Source organism: Carassius carassius, chromosome 47 (genome assembly GCF_963082965.1).
Source record: "Carassius carassius chromosome 47, fCarCar2.1, whole genome shotgun sequence".
Lineage (NCBI taxonomy): Eukaryota > Metazoa > Chordata > Actinopteri > Cypriniformes > Cyprinidae > Carassius > Carassius carassius.
The window spans coordinates 2304257-2320967 of record NC_081801.1 but is presented as its reverse complement, the minus strand read 5'-3'; the positions used below and the strand labels follow the sequence as shown (position 1 = coordinate 2320967).

At 34.2% G+C, this 16711-nt stretch overlaps 1 protein-coding gene across 6 annotated transcripts in view; it reads right to left on the bottom strand.

The window, feature by feature from the left end:
* The window catches only part of LOC132130956 (rap guanine nucleotide exchange factor 1-like), a 37293-nt gene that overhangs the window by 1323 nt on the left and 19259 nt on the right, over positions 1-16711 (bottom strand). The window contains exons 7-26 of one of the 6 annotated variants that reach the window (XM_059542836.1): positions 16590-16652; positions 15272-15392; positions 14074-14260; positions 13543-13992; positions 12203-12408; positions 11175-11333; positions 8147-8293; positions 6678-6764; positions 6502-6590; positions 6313-6409; positions 5370-5445; positions 5115-5199; positions 4931-5023; positions 3840-4025; positions 3685-3769; positions 3477-3571; positions 2479-2557; positions 1826-1927; positions 1612-1709; positions 706-834 (exon numbers count right to left, since the gene is read on the bottom strand). In XM_059542836.1, the coding sequence (XP_059398819.1) occupies positions 706-834; positions 1612-1709; positions 1826-1927; positions 2479-2557; positions 3477-3571; positions 3685-3769; positions 3840-4025; positions 4931-5023; positions 5115-5199; positions 5370-5445; positions 6313-6409; positions 6502-6590; positions 6678-6764; positions 8147-8293; positions 11175-11333; positions 12203-12408; positions 13543-13992; positions 14074-14260; positions 15272-15392; positions 16590-16652 (2634 nt within the window). The remainder of the gene's footprint in view (positions 1-705; positions 835-1611; positions 1710-1825; positions 1928-2478; positions 2558-3476; positions 3572-3684; positions 3770-3839; positions 4026-4930; positions 5024-5114; positions 5200-5369; positions 5446-6312; positions 6410-6501; positions 6591-6677; positions 6765-8146; positions 8294-11174; positions 11334-12202; positions 12409-13542; positions 13993-14073; positions 14261-15271; positions 15393-16589; positions 16653-16711) is intronic. The other 5 variants (XM_059542837.1, XM_059542838.1, XM_059542840.1 and 2 more) reach the window with 5 other exon arrangements.

Sequence of the window (16711 nt, the reverse complement as noted above, 5' to 3'; positions counted from 1 at the left end):
CATAATTTTGACTTTTTGTGTCACAATTTTGACTTGTCATAATAAATATGACTTTCATAATTTTGTAATTATATATGACTGTCACAACTGTCAATTTCAACATTTCTCTGGGGTATATTTGTAGCAATAGCCAAAAATTACATTGTATGGGTCAAAATTATAGATTTTTCTTTTATGCCAAAAATCATTAGGATATTAAGTAAAGATCATGTTACATGAAGATTTAAAAAAAAATCCTACTGTAAATATATAAAACCTAACTTTTGATTAGTAATATGTATTGCTAAGAATTCATTTGAACAACTTTAAAAGGTGATTTTCTCAGTATTGTGATTTTTTTTTTGCACCCTCAGATTCCAGATTTTCAAATAGTTGCATCTCAGTCAAATAAAGTCTGATCTATCAATTAAAATTCTGAACAATTGACACTTAAGACCCAGGGTTGTGTTTTCTTTCAACTTTTCATCTAAAAATGATTCAGCATCGCATCATGACTTCATGCCATAAACGTTTTCTTCTTACGTGGCAGCCTTACAGTGATGTTTGATTTGAAAACAGCCTTTCAAGCCTCATTGCTTCATTCTACAAATTAGTTCAAGCAAAGTCCACCCCAAACTCGTGGACTGCAGCATGAATCACGTGTAATCTAATCTAATCTAATCTCATGCTCGTCAAGCGCTGGGTTTCAGGCCAGCCATTACTCACACTTGCTGGAAGCGTCTCATGCTGTCCAGAATGTTGAACTGCTGCCAGCGCTTGGAGAAATTCACTTTACCGTCAATAAAATCCGGGTTTCCGAGGTGAACAAACGTCAGGTCCTGAAGGATCAAACCCCTGCCAAAAAAAAAAGAAAATTAAACAATTATCAATAACTGTTATGTGTGTGTGTGTGTGTCAAATATACCCTAGATTAACACTTTTGAATGTTCTTTTTTAATAATACATATTTAATTAGCATGAAATATAATTTTTGTACTTTTTTATTTTAGGCATTGAAACGAGTTACTCTTTAGTTTTATTTAATAAAGGCATTTTTGTTGAAATTAAGCAGATGTGCATGCCAGTATTTGTTATTGCTCACAGAAACTATGAAATTTTCGGTTTAAGATTACATAAAATAAAGTTATAAAGAAATAAAACAGAAAAAAATGAAACTTGAATGAAAATTAGAATTGCTGCCTTGGCGACTAACTGAAATACGTTTGCTGAAGTCATAAAATGACTAAAAATGACCAAAATAAAAATTATTTAAAGCTAAATAATATTTTTAAAAAGCTAGAAAAGAGCTCAAAAAATTACTAAAATTTAAAACAAACTAAAATTAAAATTATAAAAATTAAAAGATCATTTAAATTATAAATAACTACTATAATAATACGTAAATAATCCTAAAATAACACTGGTGCACTCCGTTTTATGCAGGTCAAAATTCAATGTCATGAACCTCACAAATTTTGTCAAAGATATGATTTTTTTTGCTTCTCTGATTCCCAACCATTGCAAATCCAGACAATTATTTGGCAAGTCGTCTGAAATGCTTTAACAGCTCATTTTTCCCAACTCCTGGTTTTATTTTCCTCCAGTTTAGTTTAGTTGGACACACAAACTCACAGGTATGGTATACACGGAGGCTCCACTTCTGCTAGCGCCGCTCTGTACGCTCTGAAGGACGACGAACTGTCAATCAAAGTGCAGTACTCTTCCAAACCCTACAAAAATAGAGACGGAGGTTAGATATACAATCTTTTTCGATTTCATATGGTCGGATACTATTGAATGAAGTTAGTTTTGGCAGTGAGGAGGAAGTCAGACTGGTGTGACTGACCTCAGACGTCTGCTTCTGCCATTCCAGTCGTCTGATTGGTGCGGAGTCCAGCGCCGAGAGAATCGCCAAATAAGAGTTGAAGTTATTCAGTTTCCGCAAGTGCTACGAGCGAGACAGAAACATTAAATCACTCAGAAAATAAAGAGAGTGATGTTTCATAATCAATCCACAGCATAATCTTCACACCACAAAACCTTAAGTCTTAAGTGTCAATGTTTTTTAAACTGAGATGTATACATCATCTGTTGGATGTATAAATTGAAAGCTGGGTAAATCATCTTTCCATTGATGTATGGTTTGTTAGGATCGGACAATATATGGCTGAGATGCAACTATTTGAAAATCTGGAATCTGAGGGTGCAAAAAAATCTAAATACTGAGAAAATTGCCTTTAAAGATGTCCAAATGAAGTTCTTAGCAATGCACATTACTCATCAAAAATTAAGTTTTGATATATTTACAGTAGGAAATTTTCAAAATATCTTCATGGAACATAATCTTTAATTAATATCTTAATGATTTTTGGCATAAAAGAAAAATCAATCATTTTGACCCATACAGTGTTTTTTTTGGCTATTGCTACAAATAAACCCCAGAGACTTAAGACTGCTTTTGTGCTCCAGGGTCACACATTTGTGTGTTACTCTAGTTACCTTCATGATTTTGATGAATTTGAGCAGCAGTTTCTCTCTGTCCTGAGCTTTCTCCTGTTGGATGATTATAGAGCGCACCCTGGTGGACAGGAGGAATCACATTTGAGTACACAGATGGATAACAGAGAAACTGAACTAGTATGACGGGAAATATGGAAGACATTAGGCTGGAATATAAGGTTATAGCTTGATAAAGCTAATGTCATATCATAAACACATAATTTGATATGGTATAATTTGAATAACACCATTTCTGATAATAAAAGTGCCCCTATTATGCCATTTCCAATATTGCCTTTCATGTAAATGATCTGCAAAGTTGTAAAACCAAAAGTGCACGATTAGGAACCTAAAAAATGGCATAATATGGGCACTTTTAATTATTAAATCTATAATACATTACAACAGAAAACATAGAATTTCTGAAAAATAAATTTTTTAAAATTTTTATTTTTATTTTTAATATAAATTATTAAATTGTTTTATGAACTAAACTAATTAGACTGATTATTCACATTTAATTAAACCATTAACCCATTATAAATTAATAATAAAAAAGTAAATGTAAAACAGAATTTGGGGGAAAAATTTTAAGATTTAATAATAGGCATCTTAAAAAAAAATAAAGTTATACTTTCAATAAACTGTGGTTAAATTGTATGTCATGATTTCAATCTTGATGATGCCTTTTGATTAATAACATTTAACCATTTAAAAGGAATCCAGAAAATTAAAGCAGGAAAAATTTAATTTGGGAAAAAATACTGTACAATGAATCTCATAAGGCCCTATATTAAGGGAAATTACAAGTAAAAAGGTAACTTCAAATTTCATTTACACAATTCCAAACCCTAGTTCTTCCTCATAAGTAATCTCTGTACTTGTACACAACTTTGTTTGCTGGAGAATTGAGTGTAAAGCCAGCCAATCACAAGAGAAATGAGAAATGCTTTATGTGCATTATGCACAAGGTGCAGCAGGTCTCTGTAAATATGTACCAGTAGCTCATGTTGTTAAAGTGCTCTGTAAACTGGGTCAGATTTGGACTTTTCTCTTCATTCTGTTCCTTCGCCCAAAGCAGCACCTCAGGAATCTGAAGAAAGTGATGCCAGTGAGAACAGCACTTTAAATTTTTACACCCACAAATCCCAAAACTCTTTTTTTTTTCCCATTACTATATCAAGTAAAACAGTACGTGTGTGTTACCTCAATCTTGTAAAACAGTTCTGCGTCCAGCAACGTCAGCTGATCGGCGATCTCATGACTGCGAAAATCATGCAGGGTGCCGGGCCTTTGGAGAAAGAGCAGATTAAACACACAGCTGAGAATGGACCTGATGACCCCTGAACTTTGACCTTTACCTGGCAGAGACGCCTCTTGCGGCGAGAGGTTTGAGCATGTGCACGTGACGCAGAAGCCTCTTCTGTTCCACTTTATCGAGGATGTTCTTTCTCAGGACCCTCGCCAGACTCAGCTCTCCATTACAGACCAGCCGGAAGACCAGATCCATCAACTGCCTCAGGATGTCCTCGGTCAGCTCCACCAGACTGACACACGGACAACACCGAGAGACAAATCAATCACACATGCACTAACGATCAAACATATGCTTTTGAAAGAAATTAATACTTTTACTCAGGAAGGACGCATTAAACTGATCAAATGTGACAGTTAAGGCACTTATAATGTTACAAAAGAGTTCTGTTTCAAATAAATGCTGTTCTTTTGAACTTTCTAATTATCTATGAGTCCAGAAAAACCAGAAAACAGAAAAAAAATCACAACTGTTCATCAGTTATCAACACTGATAATAATCAGAAATGTTTCTTGAGCAGCAAATCAGCATATGAGAATGATTTCTGAAGATCATGTGATAGACTGGAGAAATGATGCTGTGTGTGTGTGTGTGTGTGTGTGTATGTATTTATTATTAATTGTTACTTATTAATTTGCTCAAAACAAAACAAATTTAATCAATTATCACTTGATCCAATCTTCTAGCACCTATAATAAATTGCCAGAATGCAGGAATTAGCTCAAAGATAATAATTTGTGACTATTATCAGTGTTGAACACAGTTCATATTTCTGTAGAAACTGATGCATTTTGTTTGTGTAATCTTTGATGACTACAAAGTTCAAAAGAAAAAGTATTTATTTGAAACAGAAATCTTTTGTAACATTATAAATGTCTTTACTGTCACTTTCAAGCCATTTAAAGCATCCTTGCTGAATAAAAATATTGATTTATATAAAAAACATTTGTTCGTGCATATGATGTTATTATTCCAGTTTAAGTCCCCAGTTGTTTTTTGTAGCAGATAAAATACAGCTTTGACTGCAAAAATAAACATAAGCATGAATCGCTTCAACTTCGCTACCTTCTGTTAGTAGTTTGTCGTGTAGTTTGACTGGAGCTCATTATGAGTAGTTTTAGCCAAGTATTCACTCACCAGAGTTCATCCACGACTCTCACCAGCACAAAGAACGTGTTTTTACTGACACGCTTCCTAAAAGTGTCTGGACTGTGACAGAAGCGAGTATATGTGCAGCGCAGTTAAGAAAACACACACACACACACACACACACGCATCCAGACTGACTGCTACTAACAGATCAAATAATAAGAAAGGATATCTGTAGTGCAGTTTTTTAATAAGGTCTTCAGGCGTTATGAAGGTTCTGTAAGTGGTGAGAAAAGCCTCGCAGTACAACACCAGATCTACAACACAAACAGACAAATATGATTAAGTTACACTTAAGATACACAGCAAACCATCTCACAAATACTGCAGGAATAAATCAGTCTAACAGACACGCTAAAGGCTAATTACAAGAGAAAACACACAAATGCAGAATAATTATGACATATGAAATAAGCATGTGAATTACCTTTGCGGTCTGTTTCTGTAGCGTGGACTAACAGTATGTCTCCAGATCCGGCTCTCACATCAGGACCATCATCATTCTATCAGAGAAAGAGAGAGAATTATTACTGCAGGCATCTGAAGTCCGGCTCACTTTGGCTCCTGCTACCCATCGCAGCACTGCACCAGCTGACGTCTGTGTGTGTGTGTGTGTGTGTGCGTGCGTTTTAGACTTGCATCAAACACTACATAAATACTCTCTAAATACTGGAGTAGAGACAACAGACAAAAGCTCTGACCTTATCAAAAAATACAATTGATCAAATAAACACATGCAACAGATTTCCATCACAGCTCTGTTAGCTTCATTTCTCTCCAATTCCTCATGCTTTACCCATAATTTAATACTATCTGTGCCTCTACAGATTTATAATCTGTAGAGTAAGTACTAATTCAATGCTTAACAATTTCTTCAAATTTTTCAAATTTTATAAATAATGCCCTCATGCAAGACCAATTTCTACCTGACGAAAAAGTTTATATCTTTGCATAACAATATTTTTGTAACATTTCTATGACTTTTAAGATTTTATTCACAACTCTTCCCGAACGGGACACTTAAAAAATATGACCATATTTGAATATATGCACAATATTCAGGGTCTTAAATATGAACAAATTTCCATATTTAAAGATGCATGCCTGGATAAATGAATAAATGCATTAAAAGATATATATAGAAATGCATGAAAAATGCATAAATACACAAAGAAATCCATGCATAAACTCTTAAATAAATGCATACATAAATATATAAAAAGATACATTCATAAATGAATGCATAAATAATTAAATGCATAAACAAAAGCATGAATAAATATGAATTAAAGAGCAATTAATCAATCCTAATATTTACATAACGGTGGTTTAATAAAGGTTATTAATGAAGCTTTAAACAGTATTATTACCTCTGCTTTGAGTGTGATGCGGTTCATAATATCATTATGATCAATGAGGGAGAGTTCATCAACATCATCAATCTGACCATGACTGGGTTCCTTTGGCCTGTGAGCGAGAGAAAATGTATCACAAATATTTTCATATTTCTGAGATGTGGATAATACAGCAAACACATGCACAAAGACTGGAGTTCAGACCTGTCCTTAGACAAAGCTTCCTTGCTATTGGATGTGGGTATGTGAGGGGTGTGGTCCTGTAGCACATCATCGCATGATGAGGGGGGGTCCTGAAGAATTCAAACAAAGGTACGATTGCACTCCAAACACATGCGCACACACACACAGCTTAACACGATGACACGTGTGACACTTACAGTGCGGTGTGTGTTTTCTCCATTAGCCTGTGTGGAGGAGTACAGGTTCACATACTCTCCCTCACCGCCTTCATCAACACTTTCACTCTAGAGCAAAAAACAACACAGACAAGCGCCACAGATCGGTCAGACGGACATTCAGTATTCACCATCAAACACTTCTGGTGACAGACCGTAAGATCGTGAATTCTGTGCAAAACACCATTAAACAGACCAAATAAAATACACAATCATTTACATTTTCTGAGGAAATTATTTAATGCAAAAGTGCTGCAACAACACAATTTTCACAGATGGTTGCTTATGATATTCTGGTCTATAGTTATGAAGTACTAAAATAAGTACAAAGAAATAATCCTAAATAATCCTAAAACTAAAAAATATCAACTATACACATATATATACATATATATATATATATATATATATATATATATATATATATATATATATATATATATATATATATATATATATATATATATATATATATATATATATATATATATATATGGAAGTCGTGGCCTGGTGGTTAGAGAGTCGGACTCCCAATTGAAAGGTCGTGAGTTCGAGTCCCGGGCTGGCAGGAATTGTGGGTGGGGGGAGTGCATGTACAGTTCTCTCTCCACCTTCAATACCACGACTTAGGTGCCCTTGAGCAAGGCATCGAACCCCCAACTGCTCCCCGGGCGCCGCAGCATAAATGGCTGCCCACTGCTCTGTGTGTGTGTTCACAGTGTGTGTGTGTGTTCACTGCTCTGTGTGTGTGCACTTCGGATGGGTTAAATGCAGAGCATGAAGTCTGAGTATGGGTCACCATACTTGGCCGAATGTCACGTCACTTTCACTTTCACTTATACAATGTCCATATTTAAAGATGCATAAATAAATAAATACATAAAATAAGTAGTACTAAATAACTAAAAATGAAGGATCTAAATAAATATATAAATAAAAACTATGCAGTCTTATTTAAAAGAAAAAAAAACAGAGAAAACAATGACTAAAATGAAAATATCAAAATAAAATCGAATTCAAAAAATTACAATAGTAAGTAACACAGTCCAGGACCCTCTTTTACGGTCCCACACGTGAAAATTGTCTAGTTTTTTCAAAAAGTAATGGCACACTTCTCCACTCTTTTATTTTTTAGACATTACTCTGAAAACAGAAATGATATGAAACAGAAACTGAGCACTAGATGGCGCTCATTTACATTGTTTTGCACAATGTAGTTTCACGTTCACAAGGACATGCACATAATCTGACAATGTATTTTCAGGACGTTAAAGGTAATTTTGCATGTGTTTCTAAGGTAGCTATACTTTTTGGGGACATCTTTAGTCATTAATGCTAAAATAGAAATGCAAAATACAAGTATATTGAATAGTAATTATTTATCTTAATTTGAAATTCCATTCAAGTCCATGGTAAGATAAGATCATTACTGAACGTGTTTGTGTGTTTACCGCAGAGGTAAGAAGTGAGTCAGAAAGAGAAGATTCAGAGGGAGGACAGACGGCCAGGGAGACCAGAGAGCTGGTCAAGGACCCGTTAGAGACACCCACACCATCTAGAGCTCTACCGGCATTGGTCAAACCAACCAGGTCGGAACTCTGCGATCGGTTCAGACAGAAGAAAAGAGAAGAAATTATGAGAGGAAAAATGGAATCAGTGGAAGCATTTGGAAAAAAAATAAATATGAAAAGGAGGAAAAAGATTGGAGTACGGAGAGGGAAATATCTTCTGTTTTGTTTAAAATACCAGGACAGTAAGTTAACATTTGTAGCTATACAAAGAAAACATCCATCAGACGACACGACACAATGCTGGACAAGTCAAATCCTGGCTGAACTTCCGGATGTGTCTTAGAGGGATTTCAGCACCTGCAGAGACTCTTCCGGATCGCCAACAGCATTCCAAATCATCCCATTACACACACACACAACAAAACATGGTCCAACACGTTTCCCTGAGAGATCGGGAAGAGCATCCCCCTTTCTATTCCGTCTGTGACTTTCCGGAATGTAAGCATTCCACAGAGACTCGGAGGAGTGAGTGAGGAAAGAGAAAAAAAAAACTTACATATGGTGCCTCACAATCTTGTATCACACACACGCACACGCACACGCACGCACACACACACACACACACACACACACACACACACACACACACACACACACACACACACACACACACACACACACACAAACATCATATTGCTTCTGCTCTGACCTCTAAGGTCTGGGGTCAAGAGCACAGAACATTCCAGGACAATTCCCAGATTCCCTCACCATGACAACCTAGTCCATAAAACTCATCACCAGGGAAAAAAACTCCAAAAAAAAAAAAAAAAAAAAACAACTCGCTAATCCCAGCTCTGTAATAACTAATGTTCTGTTAGTATTATTTACATACTATTAAAAGTAATTTTGTAATACTTTTGAGTTAGCTTTTATTTTTATATTATCAGTTTTCAAATTTCAGTGTGTTATTTTATGTGCTTTTGTAATTTTAATAAGTTGTTTAAATAATTGGAACCATTTATATTTATAATTATATATTTATAATCAATAGTCATATTGTTTTCAAAATAGAAAATTAGAAATACTGCCTTGCCAATGAACTGAAATCTGATTTGTTTAAGTGTCATCTAATATTTGTATTTTATTTTTAGATTTATTTAAATTAAAAACTATTTTCAAATTTTAGTCAACAATGACAACACTCGTAATAATAAGACTCTGAAGTCTTGATCTTATATATTATAATTTATATATATATACATATATATACATACATATCTATACATACATATCTATACATACATACATACATATATGTATATATATATATATATATATATATATATATACAGTACAGACCAAAAGTTTAGACACACCTTCTCATTCAAAGAGTTTTCTTTATTTTCATGACTATGAAAATTGTAGATTCACACTGAAGGCATCAAAACTATGAATTAACACATGTGGAATCATATACATAACAAAAAAGTGTGAAACAACTGAAAATCTGTCATATTGTAGGTTCTTCAAAGTAGCCAGCTTTTGCTTTGATTACTGCTTTGCACACTCTTGGCATTCTCTTGATGAGCTTCAAGAGGTAGTCACCTGAAATGGTCTTCCAACAGTCTTGAAGGAGTTCCCCGAGAGATGCTTAGCACTTGTTGGCCCTTTTGCCTTCTGTCTGCGGTCCAGCTCACCCCTAAACCATCTCGATTGGGTTCAGGTCCGGTGACTGTGGAGGCCAGGTCATCTGGCGCAGCACCCCATCACTCTCCTTCTTGCTCAAATAGCCCTGGATGCCTTCAGTGTGACTCTACAATTTTCATAGTCATGAAAATAAAGAAAACTCTTTGAATGAGAAGGTGTGTCCAAACCTTTGGTCTGTACTGTATATATATATATATATATATATATATATATATATATATATATATATATATATATATATATATTTGTATATATATGTATTATTGTATTTTATATATATATGCATGTTGTTTTTTTCAGTGAGGACAGAAAAATGATTTAATGCTAGAACCATTACATGTCACGCTTTGTCAGGACATGACGTACATTTGTTTTTTTTCTATGTAATGCTAAACAGTAGAATCTGAAATTCTAGACAAAATATCAGCTTCATACGACATGAGACTCATGAAACATGCAGGAAGAGCTGATCTGCTCAGATGCACTACTGAGAACAGTTTTTCCTTCATATAAACAATGGCACCTTCCAAATGATCCAAAGTCTAAGAAATATTTCTATAGATCAAAAGATACTGTCAAATAATTCACAGCTTGTGCAGAAAACCCAGATTTATGCCAACAATCAAAAGTTTGACTACACAAACCTCCTCTGATGTAATGAGCAGAATGTCTTTTATGAGCAATAGATGTTATTAGTGATTAAATCGAAGTTATTAATCAAATGCAACTGAATGCCAGAGTTAGGCAGTAAAATAACTTATCTGCGGGGCATCCATGAGCACAGACCCAAAACTGAGTTTTAATGCTACATTAAGATTAAACAGCATTTTGATAAGCTCTGGAATTAAAACCTTAAACCCAGATAACAGATAAATGAAGATTAAATAAGCTTTTAGACTTAAACTTTAATTCAGCTTCGGTTCTGGTTCCAAAAGTCACAAACTGTACTCACAAACTCAAGTCAAATCTGAACAGTGGTTTAATAACCACCCCAGAGAGACATGAAAAGTGATGACAAAACCATATGAAGAGCACATGTGTGTCCAAACCACACACAAAATGAACAGAACACACTGAAAACAGATGATACATAAGCAAACATACAATAAAAATAATATTCTGCTTAAGAAGTAATTGCTAAATCTTTTAAATTTGGATTAAATGTTAAAATTTTGACAATGATCATTTTGTAATATATATTTATTAAAGAGAAAGAATCTTTTTGTGCGTTACACTCCTCCTTACACTGCTCAGCACTCACCACAGGTGTGGTCAAAGAGGCGTGGCCACTGAGGAAGGAGTTAGACACTGATAGGCTGAGGCCAAGAGCAGGCTCCGCCTCCTCCTGAAGCCCAGCAGAAGGAGGGAGAATTGAAAAAGAGGAAGAAGAGGATGAAGGAGGAGGAGAAGTGTAGGAGGCCTAGAGCATAAGACAGAAACATGGAACAGCAAGAAAAGAGAGGAAAGAACAAAAGATGAAATCAGGTTAAAAAGAAAGAAAGGCAAAGTAAGTCATATCAAGAAAAAAGTAGAAAATGATTTAAAGGCAACATGAAATGTATTGCTTTTAACATTCTTTTTTTTTATATATGTATCATTATTTCTATAAAATGCATTTAAATATTTACAATTACTATGTTATATAACTCTCACGCATGTAATAACTATATCTTATTTAGTAAGAAATTAAAGTGAAAGTTATACATGTATAAAGTTATACATGTATAATAAAAAATAAAATTATATATATATTTTTAAATTATTATTATTTATATATATAAAAATGTTCAAAAAATTCTGCAAGTTAGATAATATGTATAATAAAAAAATATTATAATTATTATTATTATTAATAATAATAAATAAATAAATAAATAAATAAATATATATATATATATATATATATATATATATATATATATATATATATATATATATATATATATATATATATAATTTTTTTATATATATATATTTTTTTTACATATCTCACTTTGAGAATTTTTTGAACATTTCAGAATTTCAGAAATTAAGAGATGATGTGAATATGATAAAGATGCTGCTGTGGCACAAAATCTTCCCACAGCTTGTGAGTTCTGGCTTTGGAACCCAATCTAATCTGTAACTACTTCACAAAAAGCAAAAAAAACATAGTTAATCCGAATTTTCCAGTTGACTTTACAGTGACCCTGACGTGGTCACGTGTTGCCTAGTCTAAAGAAGCTCAGTTTGACCTCTGACCTGCTGCATGCTCACTGATAACACGCATGCAGATGGATCATAACTCACCAGCTGTCTCTGTTTGGGAGGCAGCGCTGGCGGAGGGACGGCTTCGTGGACGGAGTCCGAGCTGCTGTAGGAATCGTTGGAGCCGTAAACCTCCTGAAAGCGCTTGTTCCTCCGCTGCTCGTAAATACTCTCATTCTGAGGCATCTGATAGAAGACAGACGGCTGTGGTTCAGAGTAATCCTCCACAAACTGCATGTACTGGAGGACTACAGAGAGAAAAGAGTTACACACGTAAAAGAGGCGGGATTTCTATTTCATAATCAAAAAACTACCGTATGCTTTTATTCAAACCTATGAAAATGCAGATCCTGTTGTAAATAACAGTGAAAAATCACAGTTGAAAATGACAGTAATGAAAGTTGAAAATGACAGTAATAACATGAGAAAGAGAGAAGTGTTTGCATTTTGGTACTGAGAACTAACAAGTAATTTAAAATAATAATTAATTTTAAAATATTGAAATGGATCTGGGAATATGTACAATCTTACAATGGGCTTATTTTCTTATGCAAAATATAAGATTTATTTCTAGATGTGGATTTGAAATCAGTGTTTATGATGAAATTTTATGCTCTCTATTAATTTTATTTTTTCAGTTTTGTGTGCTTTATTGGCTTGACAAAAGTGTACATTGTATTTCTATATCAGCGCAAATAAAGCAAAATAAATGCAAATGGTAAAATAAAACAAAAATGTAAAAATTAAATGAATTAAATTAAATAATAATGGGAAAATAAATCTATTAAATTAAATACAAAATAAATATTTAAATTAAATCAAATATTTACTTTGGAAAAGATATTTAACAACAATTTCTTATTAATAAAAATAATTATTAAATACAATGTTTATGTAATGCAGAACTACAGTTTAACATGCAGTTAAATGTGTGAAAAACAGGTATTTGCTTGGTTTCTATTTTTGTATCACAAATAAAAAAAAATACTATATATATATATATAAAACATTTTATTAGAATTTAAATCAGCATAAAGACATACAATAAATAAAACTATGCTGTATATATATATTATACAATTTATATAACAAATTACTTTTTCGATTTACAGTAATTATATGAGAAAGAGAGTGTAATGAGAACTTACAGGTATAATTAATTAATAAAAAAATATTTAAGTAACTGATTAAGCAATGCATAAAATCTTAAATGGTCCTAAACAAATTATTATTTATTTTTTTAATTTTCTTATATATATTTATAATTTCTTTATATTGCTTTTTCATGTTTTACGAAGTATGCCCAACACGTTTCTGGATGGTATTTCAAGAGACTCACTTAAAAATTAAAAAAATGTTAAAAAACGAAATAACTCCCTTACTCTGTTTGCCCTTCTTCTCTGGCAGCGGCGGCGGGCTGTCGGCGTCTGTACACTGTGAGAGGTCGTCTCCTCCGTTGACCTGCGGCATCAGCAGCGGGAACGGCGGCGTGGGCTGCTCCTCTTCTGACAAGTTATCGTAGTGTGATGGAAGGCGTTCGTAAAGAGGGTACGACGATATGATCGGCGCCGACCGCCGCTTCTTCTGTGGGAGGGCGGGGGGAAGCACGCTATTGGTCGGCCCAGGTGTGGTCCAGTACTCCAGGGAAGCCTGATTGGTGACTGGAGCGCTGAAACGAGGGTGGGCGGGGACATGGGCGGGGCTTAACGACTGAGACTCCCCATGGCATTCTGGGAGAGGGCTCAGACTGCTGCCAGTTCCCGTCGGAAACGGTAAAGGCTCGGATACCGATAGATCCTGATGCAGGAAGTCGTAATCTGGATCATATCCCTCTATAGACAAAGAAAGAGAGAATCACATCCTGATAAGTGCTCAGAAATCTTCAACTTTAATTCATAATAGTGTTTGCATACCTAGTGTTTCACAGCTAGTGTTGCGAGAGCACTGGCCGCTGTCTCGCTCCAGTGACGAGAGCTGCTCATCGGACTTGCTGAGTTTTCCCATACTGTTACAGGGGGACAGACGCGGCGAATCCCCTCCATAAGACTGGCTCCCACCAGAGAAACGCCTCTGCAGGAGATCCACGTCAAACTCCTGCTGCTTTAAACACAGAACATGCAACAAACTCAATTACCAAACAACGTGTAACTGCATGTATTCATGATGAAGTTTTATGCTTTTTCTTATAATTGCTTTTTTTTCCTCAGTTTGAGCTTAGTTGGCATGACAAAAAGCGAACATTTGCAGTACTAAAGCAGTGCAAATGAAACAAAATGACAACAGTACAAATGGTAAAATATAACGTAAATGTAAATTAAAATAAAAAATCTAAAATAAAATGCATAGAAATTAAAAATTATTAAAAACAAATTAAAATAATTTTTAATTGGAAAAAAAAATAAAAATTCAATAGATTATGTTTTAGCATTACTTTTATAATTGTTTTTATTTTTATGAATGTGACAGGTAATTTCCTGAATGTTGATTGCTCAAAGCAGTGTTCCAGTCGTGCTAAAATACATAATATAAAAATATCTATATTAGATTTTTTACTGCAATGGACCCATAGAGGAAAAACTACTGAACTTGTATTAAACTAATAAATTAATAGCCTGCTAATCAACAGTTTGACCAACTAAGATCAGGATAAAAATGTATATTTGAAAAAATGTGTCCTTAGTATTTCAATTTTCATTTCTTAAATCTGCTCTGAGAGTTAACTCTGTTATTCATATTAGTATTTATTATTAGTACTTTTATTTTTTTATTACTATTTAGAATTAGCTTTTATTTTTATTTTCATATTTTTATTTTTATTTTGTTAACTGCTTTTTTTTTATATTTCTAAGTAGTTTATTTTTAGTTCACATCTCATCTACTATTTATTTTTTTATTTAAGTTCGGCTTTATTTCAATTAACAAAAATGTTTTTTTAATAGTTATAGTTATTGATACGGACACTGATCCAAACACCATTCAATATCAAACACTTCACTTTCAAGTTAAGAAATCAACCTTAGGGTTGATGTTGTCGTTGAAATAATAATCAATAATCAGGATCAGGACATCTAAGAGAGGTCAAAGGTCAAGGGTCATGCCCAGGTGCTGTACCTGTCTCAGAGCTCCAGGAGGCAGATTGAGACCACACGGGACTCGACTCATCGGCGCTACCACAGCAACACGTGTGGGGGAGGCGGCCGACTGTCGCTTCTTAGGAGGCAGAGCGGGCGGGCTATGGCACAGTATGCAGAAATATGCAAATGAGCTCACAAGTATGAAACAAACACTGTAACGAGGTCAAACGAAATGAGCACAGACAGTCTACACACAGTTAGTGAGGGTCTAGCCTGCAACTGAATTGCACACAAACACACTAACACACACATAAAAGCAGCACAGCAGTGGAATGTGTGGGCGCTGAGTTCAAATCTTGGGCTTCCCTGAAGATACTTACACTTCAATGAAGCTCCAGCAGGTAACCATGGAAACATTAGAATCAACTAATCATAGAACACTCAGTGGGAGGGATGTGGCGCTAGTCAACAATCCTGATGGAATGCACAGGATTCCATTTGGAATTTTTGGAATCATTTGCAAAAATTCATAAAGGATACAAATGGGAATCAATAAGAATCTTCTAATGATTAAATTAAATTACAACTGGATAAACAGAAATTAAGTTTTAGAATACTGTGAATTTTTTTTAAATGTCATCATGATCCATCATTTTTTTGTTTTATGTGCTCAACAGAAGAAAGAAACTCAACTTGGAAGCTGTGAAGATTTCTCATCTTCATTTAGTTTAACTTGATGTATTAAGATAACAAACTAAAAATTTAATAAATTAATAAAAACTACATAAACATAAAAAAAAATACTAAAATGACAACAACAAAAAAAGACAAAATTACAAAAATCTTAAGAAAAATGAAAATCTAAAAATAAAAACTGAATAAAACGATTAAAATTTTCAATCTTTAGTAACATTGATGATACAAAAAACATTTGGTATAAAAACAATTCACTCAGAAATTGCTAGAATTAAGAAATGAGTAACAAGTTATAGTAGAAAGAAAGGAGGTAGAAAGAAAAAGTTTTTTCTTGTAAAAACATACTAAAATATTTTTTTACAAAAATATTACAAAAAACAAACAAAAAACACTTTACAGTGTATGCGGTTTAAAGTATTCCCATTATGATATTGCAAATTATTAAAGAGATTCCAACAGAAATTCCATTCACATTCTTTAAGGATTTACAGACAAGTCTTGATCAGCCATGCACATTCACTGCAGTCAGGCTTTCCTCTGATTGGCTGTCACTCTGCAACGTGCAATCCAAGTGGACACATAGTGCCACACAACCACATGCAGGTAAAGTGCCACGTCCAATCAGGGAGGCCGAGGGGTGCCACCACTAGCTAACATACATTTTCATCGCTGTGGCCCTCCACTGCCCGGCAACAGGATCGGAGCACAACTGCATCCTGTTCCTGTCCCAGGACAACCAAACAATCACAGAGTACAGAGCAAGAGGATGAGCAAACGATTC